The sequence below is a fragment of the Chlamydotis macqueenii genome, chromosome 9, assembly GCF_036417535.1.
Source record: "Chlamydotis macqueenii isolate bChlMac1 chromosome 9, bChlMac1.mat, whole genome shotgun sequence".
Taxonomy (NCBI): Eukaryota; Metazoa; Chordata; class Aves; order Otidiformes; family Otididae; genus Chlamydotis; species Chlamydotis macqueenii.
Genome location: NC_141564.1, coordinates 17,337,663 through 17,358,884, shown reverse-complemented (window position 1 = coordinate 17,358,884; position 21,222 = coordinate 17,337,663). Strand labels below are relative to the sequence as shown.

Below are 21,222 nucleotides of genomic sequence, written 5' to 3'. Positions count from 1 at the left end.
CACTCTCATTTCATCGCCTCCTTCACCCCAGCGCCTCCAGTTCTGGTCCCAGGACAGGAGCTGGCAGCCACAGCCACCCGGGGAAACTGAGGCACGAGGCAGCGCTTTAGGAGGCGACTGCTGCTGCAAACCCTCACATGGCAGATGGAGACAAACAACCCGTGTTTTATTGCAGTCCTTGAGCCTGGCCACAGCAGGGACCTGGCTGCCGAGTCCGTCGATGGGGCGGCCGGGGGGAACCTGGGCAGTCCGTGTTGAAGTGGGGCTCGGCTGGCAGCTCTCACCCCCCCACCATGAGTGCCGCTGCGCAGAGGGCCAGGAGGGCGAGCAGGGGCTGGGGGGAGCGCTGGGTGCCGTGGGAAGCCCTGCGGGCTGCCCTGCACCGGGGCTCAGTGGCATAGGGCTCGAGGCAGGCGGCGTAGGCCATGGCGTGAGCGAGATAGTGCTGCTCCTGTACCCCGTGGAAAAGGTGGCCCATGGGGCCCTGGGCCAGCACCATCACGTCCTCCCCGCTGTGGGTCTCCGTCTCCAGAGGCACAGCTGCCTGCTGTCTGTAGTCCTTGTCCTCTGCAGGAGAGGGGTGGGAGAAATGAGCCTGGGGGCAGGAGGCCCCCTTACTCACCCCCACCACCCTGGAGATGGGCTGATCCCTCCCCAAGTGACACCTGAACCACGTGGTGGCACCGAGACCCCCATGGCCGTGCCCGTGGGATGCTGTTCCCAGCCATCCTGTTCCCAGCAGGTTCCTACCTGCAGCAGGGAGGCTGGCGGCCGGGCGTCCCCCATCACGGATGCTGTAGCCAGGCCCATTGCCGTAGAGGATGCTGGTGTAGGCTCGCTTGTCCTTGGCTTTCTTGGGGGCCAGCCCTGGCACAAGGAGAGACACTGTCACCCTCTGTCCCAGCCAGGTACCTCTCCCCAGCTCCCCGCCTTGGTCAGCTCAGCCTCCGGTGGGAACAAAAGGGGGAAGGGGGAACAGGGATGCTTGTCTCTCCCCCACCAGGACCCACCGAAGATGGAGGTGCCGCGCAGCGTGTTGCCCCCAAAGGTGAAGACGTGGGAGTGATCAGCCGTCACCACGGTCAGGGTATCGGAGGGGGAGGTGAGCTCGCCCGCCCGCTTCACTGCCCGGTCCAGCATGACGGCCTCCATCAGCGCCTGCTTGGCCCGGCCACTGTGGTGGCCATGGTCAATCCTGCCACCTGCATGGGGAACACAACCGTCACCCCCTCCCTGGTCCCCTGGGACACTCACCTTCTCCCACTCCGGCCCCAGCCAAACTTCCCGCCTGGGGTCACTCATCTTCCACAAAGAGGAAGAAGCCATTGGGGTTCCTGCGCAGGATGCGAATGGCCTTTTCTGTCATCTCCACGATGGAGGGGTCCGTGGATGTGTTGCGGTTCAGCTCGTACTTCATGTCCTTGGGCTCGAAGAGGCCTGGGGTAGTGGGGAAGGGGGGGTCCACATCAGGGCTGCTTTGTGCCCCCACCAGCACCCCTGGAGCAGAGAGGAGGACGTGTTGCCAGTGACGCAGTCAGTGACACTCTTACCCATCAGGTGGCTCACGGAGTCGTCGTCAATCGCATCCAGGCCCTTCTTGTCCCAGACGTAGCGGGCGTCCTGCCAGCGGGAACAGAGCTGGTGCCAACAGCACACGCCCCATGCCCGGTGCCACGTCCCCTCCACCCCGGCGCGGTACCCGCTTGGCACTCAGCCACTCGGCAATCAAGTCCAGGCCATCCTTCCTGGTGCCGTTCTGAGCTGGGTCCTCTGGGTACTCGGGGTCCGGGGTCTGCTTGGGTGTCATGTATATCCGCCCGCCGCCCAGGATCACCTGCCGGGGAGCGGAGAGCTGCTACCACCACTGCCACTGCCACAGCCCTGCAGCTCAGCAGACCCTCCCAACGCCACCAGTGTCCCCCCCATCCCTTATCGACTCCCCAGCTCACGTTGATGTCCGTGTTGTGCACCAGCTGGTAGGCGATGTCCTTGCAGCCGTCCCGCAAGGCCTCCTTGGGCATGTTTGCGTCGGCATACCAGCTTCGGCTGGCTGAGTGGGCATAGGCTGCCCCGGGGGACGCGTGCTGCACCCGTGTTGTCGTCACAATGCCCACTGACTTGCCTGCAGCACGGGCAAGGGTTTACAGCGACCCTGTCCAGCCCTGCATGGCAGGGGATGGCTGTGCTGTGCCAAGCTCTGCCAGGGTTGCCCACTACCCCGTACCCGCCAGCCTGGCCCGGTGCAGGATGGAGTCCACCTCGTTGCCAAAACTGCTGCGGCATTTGCCGTAGACAGCCGCCCCGCTCAGCCCCAGTGTCTTGGCGTTGGTCTTCACCCCGCAGAGGTAGGCTGTGCCCGTGCCGGCGCTGTCGGGCACCTGCCGGTCGATGGTGTATGTCTAGAAGCAAGCAGGGTCCGGTGGTGTTTCAGGTAGGCACAGCAGGGCTACCCACTCATGCTGTCCCACTCACCTTGGCCAGGGCCACGTGGGGAAAGGTCTCCATGGCCAAGACGCTCTCCTCGCCCGAGTCGCCGGCCAGCTGCCCCTTGTAGATCCGAGCTGCTGACATGGTGGCCAGCCCCATGCCTGTGGGCACGGCAGAGCTGCGGGGTGGCAAGGGGTCGGGACCAGGGACAGTCCTGCCCTCCCCAGGCATTTTGGAGCCATGGAGTAGTGAGGCTTGGCTGGGACACAGGGGGACTCACCGTCACCCATGAAGAGGATGATGTTTTTGGCTTGCTGTGCCGACGGCTGCAAGGCCAGGGCCAACTCTAGCCTCCTCCTGGCCCCTTCGTTCCAGTAGTCTGGGCTCTTCTCGGCGTCTGCAGGCAAGAGCAGAGCCGGGGGCATGTGGGGGTGCTGGGGACCCTGAGGGTCCCCAAAGACATCCCCCCTAGGACCAGAGTGGACATCTCCACCCTGGGCAGATTCAGCTGCTCTAAGCCCCGTTCCTGCGGGCCTCAGAGGGGCCAGGAGCCCTTTGGGGATCAGCACAGTCTTTGGCAACCCCAGGATTGCTCACAGCCTGGCTGCAGAGGGGGAAACCGAGGCACAATTTGGCTGGAAAGGTCCCTGTGGCTCTCAACAGAGGGGATGAGGTACTCGAACATCAGCCCCCATGGAGAGTGTGTCACGTCTGGGCAACCACGCCGGCTGTGGCCATCAAGCCACTTGACCCAAAGTCACTGCCAGGAAGGTGAGGGGACAGTGGGGGGGGATGGGGACAGGACCTGCTCTGGTGGGGTCTGAGAGAAACCCATTCAAAGGTTGGGGTCTGAAACCACCCTGAGGTGGCCGGGAGGGTTTGCCTTTGCTGGTATCCCATGGGGAGGTGACAGGGTCCCCAGAGACCCCCTGGGAAGTGGCACCAGCCCCCAGCACCTCCCCACCAAGGGCTCACACCCCACCCTCTCCCACACGTCCCCACTCGAGCTGTCACCTGAGGCTGCGGCCACCAGCCGGGCGAGGAAGCAGAGGAGAAGGCAGGTCCCAGGGGAGAGCAGCTGACCCATGCTGCCCACTCCAGCTCCCTCCCCGAATGTCACCCGCCAGGGGCAGGGGGACAGCCCTTTATGGCCCTTCCCTGTCCTGCCGGAGGGCTAAGCCCCGCCAAGGGCGAGACGATGGGCTGATAACATTCAGGGACTATCTCCCAGCCCTGCCCACGGCCCTCCCAGTGCCCCCAGCCCTCCCTGGGGCCATCCCTCCCCCCCACCATCGAGGGAGGACCTCCAGCCCCTCCCTGGGGACCAGGCCACCTCGGGCCCCCCCGGCTCCCAGGTGGCGGCTGCCTGCGGGACCCTGGGGTGCGGCAGGGAGGGCGCAGGGCAAAGTGCTGTTTTTGCAGACAGGCTGAGCTGGGCCGGGCTGGATTGGCCTTGTATCCCTTGAGACAAACACGAGGACGGGGACAGGTCCCCTTTCTCAGGGGACACGGTCGCATGTTGCCTGTCAGGCCCTGGGACAGCCTGAGCCAGTGCACCCCTGCAGCGAGGTACCTGCTGCAGGCAGGGAACAGCCCTGCGTCAGCAGCGCCCGGCGAGGAGCAGGAGACTCAGGGAGGAACAGGCTGCTCCCACTCGCTTCCACATCCGAAGGTGACATCCATACGTGGTTCCACCCAGAAGGACGTCACCAGCAGCGCAACCCCTGGGGACTGTAGGTGACCCTCACGGCTTTCATGGCTCACCAGCTCCCAGGGAGCATGCGATACCCAGCCCTGAGCCAACCCAGGGCTCAGTCCCCCATCCTGAACCAGGCAGCCCAGCTTTGCCCAGCTCCTGGCTCCTGCAACGGCCATATTGTCCATGCCATGGCCACGTTTGCCACCACCCATGAGGCAGGGTGAAGCAGGGCCCCCTCCCTGCCTGGCACGATGGATCCATTTCTCACCAGACGTCAATCACTCCACCAGCCACCGCTTGTGGCTGCCTGACCCCATGGAGGTGATGAAGCAGGGGTTGCTGGTGCTTCCCATGCCACCGAGGACATCCTGCACAGTGCGGGTGGGGGACATGGGGATGGGGAGCAGGCAGAGATGCCTGGAGACCACAGAGGGGCTGGTCGGTCCATGAGGGGCTGGATGCTCGCTCTCTCGAGCAGCAAGGAGAAGCGAGGACATGGTGCTGCAGGGTCTCCAAGCTGTGAGGCTGGAGGCCAGGGTGCGAGGGGCTGGAGCAGGAGCAGACACCCAGTGACAGCTCAAATGGAGGGATCAGCTGCTGGAGCGGGAGCTGGGAGCACACTTGTCCACCTGTCCCCGACACGTTCCAGCCCAGCACATGCCGGGGCCAGAGGAGACAGCGAGGCCCCTTGGATTTCACAATGCCTGGGAAGCAGCAGGCAGGGGAAGGCAGAGGGCTGCCCAGGAGATGAGTTACTGCTGGGATTCCCGGCTTGGGGAACGCGGAGGCAAAATAAAACTGCACAGCTTCCCCACGCGGCTGCTGACCCGGCTTTTATTACATGACACACAACCCTGCAAGAAACCCTCCTGCATGGCCCCACGGCTGCATCCCGCTGCATCCCACCTGGGATGGTGGAGCTAGCCCCTCTCAGCTCCTGGGGACACGCGTCCCCACTCAGCCCCCACCACTGGCACCTGAGGTGGCTGGGGACAGACACCGCTGCCTTAAAAAAAAAAAAAAAAAAAAAAAATCAAGCTAAAAATATCCAAGAGTAGAAACGCTCTGCCTGAGGCAGGCTCCAATCCTGAGCTCTGCTCCCAGGAGGAGTTAAAAATCCAAACTAGAAATAAAATGGCATTGGTTTTAAAACCCAAAACCCCAAACTCCTTGTGGGTCCCTTCTGTCCCTGGCGGGTGCCGGTGTGAGGCCTGGGAGGTGAGCAAGCGTCAGCAGCGGGGAGCACGCACAGCCCAGGGCGCTCACTTCTCTGAGCCCGGTCTCTTGAGCAGGGCGCTGTACTTGAGCGGGACGCCGTCCGATGTCAGCACGACCTCCACCAGTGTGAAAATGGTGATCACCTTCAGCAAGGGAGAGAAAGACGGAGAGAAAAGTGTTTTTCAGGTGGCTTGGCACCTCACTTATTCGAGCCTGATCTTGTTCTCTGCACAGTCCGGGAAGGAGTGTGGTGACTGTGCCGTCGGCTTTGGGTCTCGAGCTCCCCTAAAGCTGGCTGCTGTCTCCCTTCTCCAGCCGGAGAACGCTCATCATCCCCTAAGGAAGAGCCTTGGCCAAGCGCCAACGGTGAGCTGCGGTAAGAAGGGTTTTCCACATGATGCTGAGCATCCTGCAAGGAGGGAACGACTCCCCTGTGACCCCACAGTGAGAGGAGACCCGGGGAGGGAGCAAGATGGATGAGAACAAAAGGAATCAAGATCCCAAAAAGTCAATCCCTCCTGTTCAGGAATGTGCTGCCACCTCCCCCATCCTCTGACTCCATCTCTGTGCAACTGTGCGGATCAGAAGTGTAAAGCATCGATCGGTCTGTCCATGAGGCACGGTTAACCGTCTGGCTGAGACACCGGGAAGGGGCTGTCCCAGGGCCATGGCCAGGCATTTGAGGACTTCGTTTGCCAGAGCCTGTCCCCAAGCCCTGCGCTGCGGCTGGGCTCGACGGAGCCATCTGCTCGGGGCTGGCCCGCAGGAGGAGTGGGCACAGAGCCACCGGCGTAACCTTGTCAAACCCTTCCCAGCTCATCCAGTGCCAGCCACTCCAGATTAATCATTCAGAGCAGGGAAATCTCATTGAGACTGAACGATATAGAAGCGGCCAGCGAGGAGCAAACCACAGGGAAAGTCCTTTTGCAGATGGCAGCCCAGACAGCTGCCAGCTACCTAGCACCAGCCCCCTGCCCACCCCAGCTGGCAGGAGCATGGGGGCTGGTGGCCACGCAGCAACCCCCTACATCTAGGGGAAATAAACGGGGATTATCAGGACTCTCCCTTGCAATCCTGCCCCATCCCTTTGCTGAACTGCCAGGGAACAGCACAATTTTACACCAGATCCCCTGAGTCTTAGATCCACTTCATGCTCAAGCCTTGAGTAATGCCCACCGAGATCCTGGCCACCTCCTGGAGCCTGTGGACAGATGCGGGCAACACCTCCTCTCCATGGCAGGGCCGGCCAGCCCAGATCCCTGCACAGCTTCCTACAAACAGCCTTCCCCGACATTCCCACTGCCTGGTCAGGCTGAGCCAAATCGGGAAGCAGAGGCCAAGCGCTGGGGCCAGGCAGGGAGCAGGGGGTGCCTGGTGCTGTGGGGTGTCTGAGTGACATCTCCCACGGTTCAGCACGGCTCCCACGAATCTGATTTATCCTGGGGCTAAAGATTTATCATCTCAGGGATCTGTTGGCTCGGAGGACAGCTCACAGCCTGCTCCCAGAGGAGAGCTCCGGTGTTTTCTTACGAGGCGTGGAGGGTTCGTGGAGCAGTTTCCTCTAGCACCGAGTGTTTACTTAAACGGGCTCTGCTCATGCTGGGGCATCATTTTTCATGCAGGTCTCTGCTAGGGTGTAAGTGATACCCCCTCCTGTAGGAAAGGAGGAACCGAGGACACTTTGGGCCACGTTCAGGGGGCTTCTCTGAGCCAAGCTGGGGAAGGAAAGCTCAGCTTCAAAGGGAGGGAAGCCTGCAGAAATGCCTGCAGCAGCTGGGGAGCTCAGCCAGCTCCGATTGCAACATCTCCCCTGGGAAGGAAAGGACTCCCCGGGACATGCACCACACCAGCCAGGACGGTCAGCCCAGCCCTGTATCCAGAGTCCTTTTCATCTAGCCCTAGGTGGACAAGGATGGGTTGTGCTGGGCTTGGCTGGAAATGGGGTTCAAACGCAGAGCCCCTGGAGCAGCGCAGGGGGGCTTGGGATTCAGGTTGAGAGGGATGAGAAGTTGGGATTCAGCCCTCGTGTTCCCGCCCAGGCAGCAGGCAGGGATCACAGCAGTCAACACAGCTGTGATTTTATAGTGATGCCAGACAAAAGTTGGCAAAGAAGCACCACTTAATCAGGCCAGACAAATGCGATTGCTCCCTCTGATTGAGTTACCAAGTTAATAGATGACAGAGACACAAGCGAGAGATTTCTAGATGCTGTTAAACCATTTGACACTGCATCTCAGGAAGTATGACTCAAAAAATTCCTCCTAATTGAGTCTCAACCCTGTCACAGGGATGGAAACCTGAAGGAAGGGCTGTGCCAGTGAGGGGTCAAGGAATGCCAGCATGGGGGGAAGGGTCTAGATGGGAGCTGCCTTAGGCCTGATCTTACTTAACATCTTAATTGATAATCTGGAAGAAGGAAGTAAACAGCATGTTAATTCAATTCCTGGAGGAAAATTAATTGGGAGGCAGGGCACACAGCAGGCAGGGCAGAGTCTGAAGGCCATGGAGGGGTCAGATGTGGGGGCAGCGATAGGATGGAGCGGAGCTGGATGGGAGAGGAGGTTGAGGCTAACGTCAGGCTCGCTTGGGAGTGGACACAGAGGGACAGCAGGACCTGACAGCCTGCAAGGCAGTCCTGCCTCCTGGACCCATCCCTGTGGAGGCCGCAGGATCCACATATTGCACACAGTCTCCATGCCAGCCCCATGGTGTTGTGAGCCTGTCCCGCGCTGAGTGGTCTTACCTGGGTCACAGATTCCTGCTCTGGCTTCTCCGGCTCCCACATGAGTGTCAGCTCTGGCTTCCTTCCTACTTTCTGGAAGTGGAAGCCCAGCAAGGGCAGCGCCTGTGGGCAGGGAGAGTGTTGGGAACAGCCTGTGGCCCTGACAGCATCTGTCCCTCAGCTCTCCCCCTCCACTTCGCCTGCGGATGGGGACGACGCTGCCTCTGCAGCTTTTTAACAACCAGGATGCAGCAGCTCGTGAGCCTGAGCCTAGCACGTAAATCAGGGGCTGCTGCGATACACAAACAGCCCATACATCACGCTATATGTCCTGTTTAAAGATGTCATTGCCAGCCATATAACCGGGTTATTAAGAGAAGATGTTGTCACTAACTGCAGGTGCTGGCCTACAGTGCTGCTGTCACAGCCCCAGATACTCTGCCTGATTAAATGAAATGAAAATCAGCTTCTCTCCCTTTCCTGACTTCAGCCCCATGTTGATCTCTGCCCCCCCAAATCTGTCTTTTTTCCCCTTATCTAGGCTAGATCACCCTCAGCACGCAGCAGGGAGAAGCTGGTCCTCAGAGACAGGGCTGCTTCGGAGCCCTCCAGCCCCTCACAGCTGCTCGGGCCTGAGGGATGGAGGGGAAACCCCAGGAAGTCTCTCTCCCCTCCAGCTAGCCTGGCTCAGGAGCAGCTCTGCTGTCTGCGGGGCTGGCACAGAAGGGCACCAGGACAGCCACTGGCTCCGATGATGCCAGGCTGCTGCAGCCCGCTCTGGTGAGGCAGCACTACGGGTGTGAGGTACTTACATTGCAGTAGATGCGCTTCTGAACTCCAAACCTCAGCACCAGGACATCAAAGGCCTCGTTCAGGACACCCATCACCATGGCCTCTGAGTCCAGGGGACCGCACTCCTGCCAAGAGACAGGGCTGTCACTACACCGGCGTCCCCCATCCAGCTGTCCCCAGGGGGAGTCAGTGTCTCCAGGTCCTGGAGCTCTGGTGATGACAGTCACTCAGTGGGTCCTCCCTCATTTGCTTTGCCCCAGGCCAGCTGGGCAGTCACGCAGCCCTCTGCCTGGTGGCATCTAGGCTGAGCCTTCCTGGGGAAATCCAGAGATGCCTCCGGGGGAGACGCTCCTGGCTCTTACCCTGACAAAGATGGCGAAGAAGAGGTCAGCGCTGAGCTCCTGCACCCTCTTGGAAGCCATCTTCCGGTCGTTGCAGTGGTCTGCCTGTCTCTGGATGGCCTCTTTGTCCAGTTTGATGGGGGAGCCGGCACCTGGGACGTGGATAAGTGACAATGACGTGCTCATTCTCCCTCCTGCTCCGGAGCCATCCCAGGGCAGCCTGGGCCCAGATGGCCAGTTTGCCCCCGTGTCCTTGCTTGTCGAGGGTACCCACGTGCCAGGGAGCTGCCCCGTGGGATGCAGACTCCAAGCACCCAGCACCCGTGGCAGGTAAGGCAGGAATCCGGGAGCCCTGTGCTGGGCACAGCCACATCCTCCCCTCACAGCACCCAGAGCTGCTCTGCAAGCAGCTGGGTGGCACCTACCGAGCGAGGCGGAGAGGAGACGGTGCACAATGACGTCGGCGTAGCGGCGGATGGGCGAGGTGAAGTGCGTGTAGAAGGGCACGTTCAGGGCATAGTGGCGAAAGAGGGTCTCATCCCCCAGGACACCGGTGCAGAAGTAGAGAGCCATCTAAAAGGGGTGAGAAGCAAGGGAAGGGGGTGAGCAAAGATGGTGGCAGAACCCTGCACGAGGCTGGAGGGGTCTGTGTCTGTAAGACAGAGCTCCAGCAGCTGATGGTTCTTCACCTGCTGCTCAGTTTGGGCTGCACAGGGACAAGGCGGGTGCTGCAGGAACTGAGCACAGAGCAACGGGGACAAAGCCACTGCAGGGAGCTGCCGGCTGCCAGCTGACCCTGGCTAGCCCCAAGGATTGCCCCAACTCTCACATCACACATAGGTTTAAGCAGCCTCCTGCTCCTGCTTAGGCCCTGGGGCTCATTTGCCATCCCCCCATCTTCCAGGGGAGAGCCCAGCCTGTCCTGTTCTGGGTCCAGCCGCAGGCTCTGCACACCCATCACCCCTGTCTGGAGAGCACCAGCGGCTGGGATGAGCAGCCCTCCTGTTCACAGAGAAGGACGAGACAGCCCTGCCGCGATCCCTGCTGCTCCATGCCACCACGACAGCTGGGAACCTGAGTGGCTGGGCTGCCTGGCTAAAACAATGCTGGGGCCACGGTGGACCCGTGCTGCCCAGCAGCCTCTTCAGCAGGAACTTCTCCCAGCTGCGCCGCCCCTGTTATCCCACATGCTACAGTTTTTATTTTTACATCTGTGAAACACCAGTCCTCGGGGCTGGGAAAACAACAGGGGCTGAGCCCAGGCGGGGAGGGGAGGCTGTGCAGGTCAGGGGGGTTGCGGCGGGGTCACGGCACAGTGGCGATTGAATGAACCCATTTGAAAATAAGAGCAAGTGATTTAAAAAAAAACAGGAGTAGCCATCTCTGATTACAGAATCGTCCTGGGATCCACAGTTTGGGCAGCTGCATCCTCCGCTCTCCAGCCCAGCAGCACAGCCAGCTCCTGCTGAGCAGCAACGCACTGATCCGGGCAAGTAAACAGAGCAGGTTAAAAAAAGCAGCATCGGTCCTGGCCTTATTATGAGACCCAAGAGCTGGGATAGGAGCTGTGGCAGCTGCCAATTTCCACAACCCAGAACTAAATTGTTTCTGATGGACTCCATGAAGTACAGTCTCCACTCAATTAGCTCAGCTCCCACCGAACAAGGCTCTGCGTGGCCACGCCGAGCGCTGGAGGCTGCTGCGGGAGAAGACGAGTGCCCCTGTGCAGACAGACAGGATGACAGGGGTTTACAGCACCTGTGCCAGGCTCCTGGCCAGAAAGGAGGAAGGTCCCTGCAATGCCAGACAGGCAGAGAGCAGGGCATACCCACTTGATGGCACAGGTCAGAACCCTTGCTATGTGAAAGCCACTGGGAAGGGTTCATCCCTTCCCTACGCCCAGCAGTGCACAGCAACCCCTGCCTTGTTTTAAATTAGAAAAGATGCTGAAGGTCCCACACTGCTTGTTGCTGCCTGGGGTACATCTTCCTGACGGATGTGCCGGCCAAACTCAGCTGCTGCTGTCTCCAGCACCATTTTTGACACCCTGTTGGCAGCTCATGACCCTCATGAGGCTGGCATCAGCTTGGGGATCACAGCACAGATACTCCTCCGGGCTGCGGTAAGGTTACACGCCGCAGGGAGCCCCCACACGTATCTGATACCTGTCCTCACCACCATGACAGCGCTACCCAACGACACCAGCCTGGCATAAAACAGATGCTTCCTCATTAACAGATTTGACTCACAAGTGGTCTCAAATCCCCAGGGTTTGCCACAATCCCTGGAGAACTGTGAGAAGCCTGGAAATAAATCAGCCCCAGTCAACCGGTGGCGGCTTTGCTCTCACAGACAGATTGAATCCCCGAGTGACTGAGCCCCTGAAAAATGGTGTGTCGCTGCTCCTTCATCTGTTACAAGGCTCCTGGCATGGCAGTCTAGGTGCTCCTCCTGGCATGGCAGTCTAGGTGCTCCTCCAGACACACGCATTACCAGTTGCCTCCCTCTTCCTCCAAGAGGCTGATGATCCTGCTTTGCGTGCAGCAAAGATGGAAGACGCAGGCTCGGTGTGACCATGGGTTAAACCAGTGGGCAGCTTGTGCAGCAAAGATGGAAGACGCAGGCTCGGTGTGACCATGGGTTAAACCAGTGGGCAGCTTGTTTTGGCTGATTTAACTGCAGCCTTGTCCCCGAAACGCCAGCGTTATCATGGGGAGCTGAGATGTGGGCAGGGATACGGCTAGCTCCTTAGTGCCCTGACCAGGCGGTCTCACCACGCCATCTGTCAGAGCAACGGCCCAGCCCTCCACACCGGCATGGGCCCCTGCGCTGCTGTGCTCTGCAGCTGCCAGCGCTCAGATCCGTCCTCTCCCCAGCGAAGGACTGTGGTGCCTGGGGACGTGAGTAGTGTGGGGCTGATTCTCCCATCTGCTCTGACACTGGTGGCAGACAGCAAAAAACTCTCCTTCCACGGAAAGCTCCTTCCACTCAGTAGCTGTCTGCCCTTTCTGAGAGGCACTGACACAGCTTTGCACCACCCATCCGCATTCAGCAGCAGGAACAGTGGTGGGAATCTGAACTGCTCACGATTTTGGGGAGCTGTGAGTCCACCCTGCAGTGAGTATGGTCAGGGATCAGAGAGAGCAACGCTGATGTCTCTCACCCCTGCAGTGCTGTGGTCCTTCTGTATGGACTGGAGGTCACATGCATCGACCGCTGCGAGCACATCCTGGCTCATTCCGGAAAGCCACCCTAGAGACAGGAGGGGAGCGTCTGCTCACCTGGCCAACGGCTTTGGGCAAGCGTGAAACTCCACTTACCAGCTTACAACATTTCAGCCAATGGCCAGCTGCACAAGCTCACCCCAGAATCAAGACAGATTTCTGCTTCTTCTGGCTCATGCACCCCACCTTGTGCAGCAATACCATCCTGCCGGGACACACCAGTAGATGGGAATGCCAGCAGATGGGAACGCTCCTTGCCATCTAGGCACAGGCTGCCCTGCAGGGCCGATGGGCTCAGCTGCAAACCGGGTTTTGCCTATTATGGGATCGTGCCAGCCAGCAGGCTTGCCAGCCCCGAGTGGACTGCACAGCACACCTGAACACACGGCACCTTGGTCTTTCGATGATGAAAGGAGTTCCTGCAAAAATTGTCTCTTGTGGAGTATCTCCTTTAAAAGTCCTCTTTCTTCTTCCCCAAACTCTCCGTCGGGTATCCACTCTGCAGAAGACTTCATCCCCAAAACCTTGATACCTCTTTCACATACGGATCTAATGTATTCACAGGGATAAACCTTAACCAGGGCCACTGGGAGGTATTTCAAAGTATACCCACCACTTCCCAGACCACAGCCTCACAGGACCACAGAGGCAAAATTTCAGCAAGTCAGTGGGTCCCAAAAAGCTCATCTCCTCCCTGGTGCCAGCGCAGAACCAAGTTGCCTTCTCCTTGCTCATCCCTCCTGGCTCACAGCCATGCATGTTCCAAGTGCTGCTGCTGACAAAGCCCAGGCTTGCACCACAGTCAGCAGGACCAGGGAGTGATGTCAGGGAACGTCTGTCACCAGTATGTTCACCTGTTAGCACCTTCCACCAGAAAAGAGTATGTAACAGAAGGGACCAGGACAAGCCAAAGCAGGACATAGGATCTGGGACAACGCAGTCAGCTCTAGAGCACGCTCCCTGCACTTCGTGAAGCAGCACTCCTGAGCTGGACACATACACGAGTGGGTGATTTACTGAATGGCTTCAGTCTCCAATCCCACTTGCAAGCAAGCATTAAGTCACTCAAGTACAGCAGGACTTCAGGCAACTGCTAATGAGTAAATGGAGCAAATAAGCTAATTAGAAGAGTGACAACCAAATGAGCAATGTTGGGAAGATGATTCATTCCTGCAGCAATAAGCAGGCCACAGCAGAGAGACCACTTCAGGAATGTGCCCCTTCTCCCTCAGAATAGGACTACCCTCAGAAGATACTGTGCTATGCCCAGCTGCAAATGTAGAAAGGTAGACGCTTCACAAAATCTGGTTTTGGTGGTGATAAGCACCCAAATAAGTGTCCTGAGCTGCAGAAACACCAAACATGACAATCATTGTGAGCAGCACAAGCCTCCTTCACAGAAGGTCTCTTGGTCTGGAGGGAGATCAAAGGGTTTCCAGAGCATCCCTGCTTCTAAGAGCATGTGTCCGGGTACCACATTGTGCTTTAAGGTCAGTCCCACACCCCTACACCATTCTCACCCTTGATTCGCTCTTTGCACCAGTTGGGATACTATGATGTGAAGAAATGGCACAGACATGAACCATAGAGCCTGTCACCAGCTCTTCACAGAGCAGGCTGGGTCCTTGTGAGTCTGTTAACATCCCGCATGCAACTTCAAGGGTGAAAGACCCCAATCAATAATAACAGGGACAGTATGAGGGGCGAGGGAAGGCCCAGCCTGACCCTGCCATCCAGTGAAGCTCTGTTGCCCAGGGGATACCCCCACTGCCAGTTGCATGGAGCTGGAAGCACTGGGGTAAGCCACTGGCAGCCCTGCAGCTATGGTAACGCAGAAGGGGCGAGAGTTGAAGATGGAGCCACAGCAGACAGCTACAGCCAGACGTGTCCGACAGCACAGTGCCATTCTTACCTGCATGGGCCTGGAGAACATGTTGGTCAGCACTTCTTTCCTGGCTTCAGAGTACTTGTCAGCACCAAATGTTTCATTTAAGCTTTTCTGGAGGAGAAAAGAGAGAGAGCATTCAGTGTTGGCAAGCCGTGGTGGCAGGGGCACCCAGACAGACCTCAGCAGGGCAAACAGCAGCTTGTCAGGCCAAGTTTCTCCTTTCCCTTCAACTCCCCTCATAAACCAAAAAGCTCACACAAAAATGGGTTTTGTTCTGATCCCAGCAGCCCTGACAGGACTGCACACACAGTCCTGCTGAGCACTGACCCACCTCCCATGGTCAGCAGCGGGGAGCACCCAGGGCACAAGGACCCCTGGCTCCGTCCCCAGACGTGCAGCGTGCAAGACCGTCCATAGCCCCTCTCCTCATCTGTGCCCAGCTCCCATCCAGCTACCGAGAGCTTCAGCACATGGACTAATGGGACTCTGGGGGGACGTGGATGCAGGAGATCACTGTTTGGGGCCGAGTAGTGAGGAAGGGCTGGAGGGTTCAAAGTGCAGAAGAGGAGCTGAGCGCGCAGCCCCACGTCTGCTGACACAGTCTTGGCACAGCCAGCAAGAGGGGAAAGCAGCCTCAGCTGACGGAGGGGTGTGCAGGAGGCCAGCAGGGATGGGATTAACAGAGGATTATCCACAGTCCAGTTGTGGTGAGTAACGAAAATCCTGGAACCTGCACTGGGCTGTTCAGCTGGAGTTCAGCCTCAGGACAGGCTCGGCGGAGGATCGGTCGGATACCTCCCGTGCTGGCTGAGCCTGACCTTTCTCAGCACTGCTCTCCAGTCCTTCCCAGTCACCTCGCTCCCCACCCTGCCCTCTCCGAGACCTTCAGCAGCCCAGACAGAAACATCCCCTTGCAGAGCTACTCTTCCTGCAAACGCCCTGCCCAGGACCTGCTGAGAAGGCAGAGAAAGGAAACGGTGTCCCAGAGAGTGGCCCTGCACTGAAACATCCTTCCCAGTGCAGAGAGGGCAGTGCTGGGGTCACTTGCAAGGTCCTCCCTGCCCTGCTCTAAGCTCTGTGCACATCACGGCTGACCGGGACAGGCTGGGCCACCCTTGCCCAGCACCGGTGGGGTCAAGAGCGAGTGAGGGAGGTGTTTTGTTTTGGCAGAGTGGGACAGGGAATAGACCCCACGCTGCTGCAAACCTGCCATCATGTAGCTGCCCACCCTTAGCCCCCATGGCCCAGCTCCCCAGCGCACTCACATGCAGGGTCCCAGCGCTGCTGAAGTCAATGTCGAGACCAACTTGGTTGCAAAACTCCATGAGGTCTTTCAGCAGCTTGGTCTGGGGTGGGGGGTGGCGGCGAAGCAGGGCCTGCTCAGGGAAGGAGCGGTAGATCTGATGGGCCACGGCCATGTTTGCGAGCAGCATGAACTCTTCCACTAGCCTGCAGCATGAGAAAAACAAAGCCCGGGCCCCAGTTAGAGAGGGGACTCCCCTGGGAAGCCAAGCCAGTCCACAGTGAAGGGAACTAATACGACATGGGGGGACAGGGGAGCAGCTTGTCATTGCTGTTGTAAGCACACATTACATGTGAGACTGCAGCAAATCCCCCTCCCAAATTCATGCTTTTTAGCTGAGGTTTCCCCAGGGACTCAGAGCAGGCCATCCTGCTGGCGCAGACAAGCAGAAGTCAGTGATAAATTGACAGCTTAAATTAGGATAAAATAATCTCCCTTTAGGTTATTTTATCTCCTGAAACGCTCGTCAAGCAAAACAAACGCTGTGCAAGAGATAGCATGAAAAACAAACACACGTCGCTGTCTTCCTGGGCCAGAGAAAACAGCGTCTCGCTTGTTCCCCCATCCCAGCTCGACATGTGTGGTCAAGTCCAGCCACCGAGCCCGGCCCTCACGCCGGGCTTTCCACGCAGAGCCAGATGCAGCGCGGCCCCCGGGCAGGGCAAACCACCAGCGCCACTCGCTTGTCCCCAGCATCCAGGCAGTGCCAGGACTCCGGGGGCTCCTCCACGCAACCTGCAGACTGCCGGGGGTACCCCAGGCTGGGCTGAGCCCCCCCACTTCTGCCTCTGACCATATACACATTGAATGGAAATCTCCAGGGCTACACTGTGAAGAAAAGCCACCCCAGCGCTTGAGATCATCTTTGGAGCATTATGGGTTGTGCTACCAGCTGCAGGGCTGTGCCACAGGAGACTTGTTTAACTGGGCTTAGATAAGCAGAGATGTGCTTACTGGGCTTCCTGCTATTCGCTGCGTGTATTCCCAGGGCTCCTAACTGGTGCTAATTGCTAAAAAAGATAATAGATTTACAGAAGTAACCTCATCCTCCCGCAGCTGCTGGCCCCGGCCATCGCTGGGGGGACTGGCCAGGTGAGACGTGCAAGGCGCTGTGCTCCTGGGCTACTTGCTACAGCAGCAAGACATTCGCAGCCTGGGAGTACTTGCCAAGAACTTGAAAGAAAAAGGAAATAAAGACAAGCCCAGAGGTGGAATAAGCACTTGCCAGTGACAATCAGGAGTGGAAATGTTTGGCTTTAATGGGAGGGAGCTCCCTTAACAAGAGCCTTGGGGCTTCTCCCAGAGCGTAGTGCCAGGGGTCAATATTTCAGACCCCGCAGGGAGGGCAGGAGGGACACCCTCCTGCATAGGCAGTGCGGGAAGGGGTGAGGAGCAGCACAGCCCGTGGAAATGGGCCACCCACCATGTCCCCTAAAACACTTGCCGGTGGGCAGATGCTACCAGAAGGCCAAGGGCTGGGTCAGCGGCTGGGCAATGCGCCCGCACACCGGCATGGGAGGAGGGTCCGTACACGCTCCTGATGGGTGACTTCCAAGAGGGATGAGCCAAGCTCTTGCTGCTCCTGTGCAGCTAAGCCAGCAGATGGCAACATCGGTCCCTCTATGGCCACTGGCACTGGGGGGCTGTGGGACAGCATGGCCCAAGGGGGCTGGGCACCTTGGCTGCACAGCACCCAGGGGTGGGAGGCACGGAGCAGCACCCAGTGGGTTGTGGCAAGGCCATCCTTATCTCCTGGGTTTGGGTGGACACACCAGCTCTCACTCAGCTGCCACGCTTGCAGATGGCACGTGGGGAGCGGTGGCCCGAGGACACGTGCGAGGCTGCGCTGGCACAATGCTCATGCCTGGGAAGCCCTTTCTGCCCAAGCCAGCTCACAGCAAGGCACAGCCAACAGTACAGACTGTGAAAGGCAGCGCCTCTCCGTCCCGTGGCCTTTGGTGCAAAGAAAAAGGCAGACATTTCCAGTGCTAGCCCCAGCTACACTGATGCGCACGTGGGCAAAGGGTGGCCATGGAGTCCCTGTGCCTCCCTCAAAATGTGGCCTCTATGGAGTAGATGCAAAACCATTTTTAAAGAAAAATCAATAAAAACCCATGAACAGCATCTCTTCTTTGTGACAGGCACAATGATGTGCTTATCTCATGTCTCAGAGATGAACACTGTAAGCAAGTGCTCAAGCAGCCCCTGCCGTTCTCGCTCTCATTGCTCACACGAGTGTGAAGCCCTTACCTCTTACCTCCAGCGACACTTTGGGTTGGACGTACTTTCCATCTGATCATTAAGTTCTGTATTTTGTTTTACCATTTTGGGGCTTGGGGCATGGCTTTGGGTGCTGAGGAGCAGCAGACAACAGCAAAGCTGCTGTCTTCCTCCTCTCCCCATGCGGCCTTTTAGCTGCACTTTCAGCTCGTGTCCTCACCAGGGTTTCGACTCAGCAAGCGCTACACCGTGGCTCGGATAAAAGCAATGGATGCTGAGGTAGGCAGGAGTGAAAGCTGGCTGGCAGCGGCTGGGGGCCAGACCAGTGCCTGGCACTGGTGCTACTGGGAGCCACGGTGAAGCTCTGCTAACTCGTCGGCAGGTCAAACGACAAGAGGGATTTTTTTTTTCTTTTTTTTTTTCTTAAAACAGCCCAGCTCAGAGTTTGGCTCAGTGAGGCTGGCAGATGGGAGTGCAAAGAAAAATATTTCATGGCTAAAAAAATGGAGACAGAAAGACTGGTCCATCTGAATGCACACTGAATGAATCCCATGTGAAATGCCTTCTAACGCCATCGCTACAGTTTCCTCTGGATTAGCTGAGCTATCCTTGGCTCCTGGCTCCATAAAATCCCATAAACAATCTGATCTGAACTTTTGCCCTTCCTGTGCTGATGCGAGGTTTCCTCTGCTGTCCCCCGGAGAGGGCTGGGGGTTAGCAGGTGGCTGTCCCTCCCGTAGGTGCCTGCAGATCCCGGCTGTCCTGCTCGCTGGGGCTGCAGGAGGGAGCGTTTCCGAACCTGTTCCATGCATCATTTAACGCATGCACACGCGAGAGGGAGGAGAGTGAAGAGCGGAACAGCTTGCGAGCTCTGTAACACGCGTAAGCATCTTCTGCCGGCTCTTTCAATACCCAGATTTTCCTTATGAGTTATGGGTTTGGTGCAGAAGCTAGTGGGTGAAACTCTATAGCCTGCCTTATGCAAGAGGTCAGCCGGAGTGTATGGTTTCCAAAAACACTCGCTTTTGAATGTTTCGAACGTGATTGAGGCATGCCGGATCCTAAATCCCACCGACTGCTGGGGAGCTTTCAGGCTCCTGAGATGCTCTTAAACACAGGACTTGGTGCTTTTTAAAGTATCTTAAATGATGGTCACGGCTCCTGTAGGCAAACAGCCACCGAGGAAACCATTCAGATGAAGAGGACTGGTGACACCTTGATGGAAGCCCCGAACCCAAGCTAGTGGGCTGTAACTCCACTCACACAGCTCCTACCAGAGCCAAATATCCATGGGATGCAGGAAGAGGAGCTGCACATTCAGATCCTGGGATTGCTTTAGTAGCAGTGTTACTGTTTGCTCTGAAACAGGTTAGCTAGACCCCTCCCAATCTCTTGATAGCAATCTTGGAAAAACTACTCACATCCTCATCAAGTTGGTTGGTTGAGGACAAACAAAATATTGGTTTCCCATGTCAAATCTCTGCAGAGTGAAGTGGGGCAAGTAAAACGTCTCTTTGGCCGCTTGTCTCCATGGCAATGCGGCCAGGCTATACAGCAGCCATTGATGTGCCCACTCTCCCTGATTAACTTGACAAATGACATTAGCCAAGCGAGGTTCGCTGCAAAGGAGAGACAAGAGGCACTTCGTTTGCAATCCAGCAAGCGCAGGAAGGAGGCAGGCAGCTTGGTTAAAGCGAAGCAACCTTAAAACATCTGCTCTTCCACCCGCGTAACAGACCCGCAGGCTTCAGAGCAAACGGCAGTGAAGTTGGGCTGAACAGACCAGCACGGCTCTTCCCCCATGCCACCTTCCTCACCTCCATCCCTCCTGCAAGATGTAACCCTTGGGCATATCCTAGGCATTGGAAGTGCTCTCACAGCTGAGGTGTAGACTCCGAGCTAAACCCAAAACACCAAGTAGCTCTCCCATAGCTGAGTTTTTCTCGTTATTCACAGACGAGAAGCTTCACTTGTAGCTCATTGGGGAAATTCTGCTCCCAAAGGAACAGAGCTGAACTGTCCTGAGCTGGAGTCTGAGTCCCTCTTCCAATGGTTGGGTGAGCTGCCACTATGTAAACCCCAGCATCCTTCCAGCATCTCAGACTTGAGCGGAATGTGTCAAATAATTTCTGCAAAGGTTACCAACCTTCTTTCCTCTGTCCTATGACAAAATCCCATCTGCTCACCTCCATCCTGTCTCCCCATCACAGCACTTGATCCCTCCTGCCCAGGGAACAAGGCTTTTGCTGTTCAAAATCCTTTCCACCCCCAGATGGGTTTACTATCCTGGCTCAGCATGGGATTGTGCTTCAACCAGCAGTCAAGGCCTCTAGTTTCAAAACCCATAGCTACATGTCTGCTTCAGGTGTCCAGCTCCACGCTGGGTCCAAATAGGGACAGGACAGTAGAGCTTTGAAAGAACCACACTTGGTTTGTATTTGAACCAAACAGTGCCACAGGAGGCTAGTGCTGAGAAAAGGAAGCTCTGACCTGTTTGTGTGTGTCTGAGCGGGCTCTAAAGACACTGATGGATATACGTCCCCTTGCTAAGGGCAGTACATCACTGAGAGCCCTCGCTCTCTGCTTGAAGGGGATTATCACTGCAGTGCAATTTCATAACAAACAAGAGATCTACAGCCACCTCCTGGGAATGAGACTCTAAATCCTGCTGCATTCACCAAGAGAAAGTCACCTTCCACAAAAGGCTGCTAACAGTCCTGTGCACATCCAACAGCAGCAGCAATATCAGTTGAAGGGAAATGGTAAAGAAACAGCACCGCAGTTCAACCAACAAACTCTCTTCAAAGTGTTAAGTCCAAAGATGCTGGATGTGGTACGACTTTTTCTTCTTTTCTTTAAATCATGTACATCTATTTTTTATTACAGTTCTTCCATGAAGCAAAGGAACTTCAGAGGTTTCTATAAAGGCTCTTCTAAAAGCAACATTACCTAATCCTGCATCTCCTGAGAGTCCAGCCAATGGCAGAATCATGCTCTTTGGCGAGTAGCTGGACCGGCACTTGTCATGGCTCTTTTCCATGCAAAATCATCCAAGAATGGTGTACCGTCTTCCCGGTGACACTCTGCCTGTCCAACAAACAGGAGCATCTTCAGCCACTCACTCAGGAACAGCACTGCTGCTTGAAGAGTTATGAAAATCAAATCCCTTGTTATCCAAAAACTTGGATCGCACAGTTATATATGAGCCTTGCAACGTTGGTGTGGAGCTCCCTTTGCCAACAACAGTTGCCAAAAGCCCCAAAGTTCTACTCTTTTTTGAAAGAAAAAGTAGTAAAAGGCAAGAATACTGGTGGTTCCTGGCTTGATGAAAGTCGGTCATGCTCCTTTCGCAGCTCGTGGTAGCCCTAAACAAAGCATAGCTGAATAA

General features: G+C 57.2%; 2 protein-coding genes across 3 annotated transcripts in view; both read right to left on the bottom strand.

Moving 5' to 3' along the window:
• Positions 1-280: 280 nt before the first annotated feature.
• LOC104483927 (intestinal-type alkaline phosphatase 1-like) lies at positions 281-3,514 on the bottom strand. The gene is made up of 11 exons (XM_086754555.1): positions 3,442-3,514; positions 2,708-2,824; positions 2,473-2,588; positions 2,225-2,399; positions 1,950-2,122; positions 1,700-1,834; positions 1,551-1,620; positions 1,305-1,437; positions 1,011-1,204; positions 751-867; positions 281-567 (listed from the first exon to the last, which is right to left on the bottom strand). The coding sequence occupies exons 1-11, from the start codon at positions 3,512-3,514 to the stop codon at positions 281-283; spliced, it is 1,590 nt and encodes a 529-aa protein (XP_086610681.1).
• Positions 3,515-4,933: 1,419 nt separating this feature from the next.
• Positions 4,934-21,222, bottom strand: part of DIS3L2 (DIS3 like 3'-5' exoribonuclease 2) — a 191,717-nt gene continuing 175,428 nt past the window's right edge. For both annotated transcript variants that reach the window (XM_086754853.1, XM_086754854.1), the window contains exons 16-22: positions 15,577-15,760; positions 14,336-14,422; positions 9,625-9,772; positions 9,221-9,351; positions 8,879-8,983; positions 8,088-8,189; positions 4,934-5,487 (exon numbers count right to left, since the gene is read on the bottom strand). In XM_086754853.1, the coding sequence (XP_086610979.1) occupies positions 5,389-5,487; positions 8,088-8,189; positions 8,879-8,983; positions 9,221-9,351; positions 9,625-9,772; positions 14,336-14,422; positions 15,577-15,760 (856 nt within the window). In that variant the 3' untranslated portion in view covers positions 4,934-5,388. The remainder of the gene's footprint in view (positions 5,488-8,087; positions 8,190-8,878; positions 8,984-9,220; positions 9,352-9,624; positions 9,773-14,335; positions 14,423-15,576; positions 15,761-21,222) is intronic.

What these genes read in the sequence shown, in the direction of transcription:
- LOC104483927 (XM_086754555.1), bottom strand. Translation starts at nt 3,514, where the DNA reads ATGGGTCAGCTGCTCTCCCCTGGGACCTGCCTTCTCCTCTGCTTCCTC. An exon ending in CATCCTCTTCATGGGTGACG is followed by an intron (nt 2,589 to 2,707) that starts GTGAGTCCCCCT and finishes CCGTGCCCACAG; the next exon opens with GCATGGGGCTGGCCACCATG. An exon ending in GGCTTCTTCCTCTTTGTGGA is followed by an intron (nt 1,205 to 1,304) that starts AGATGAGTGACC and finishes TGTTCCCCATGC; the next exon opens with AGGTGGCAGGATTGACCATG.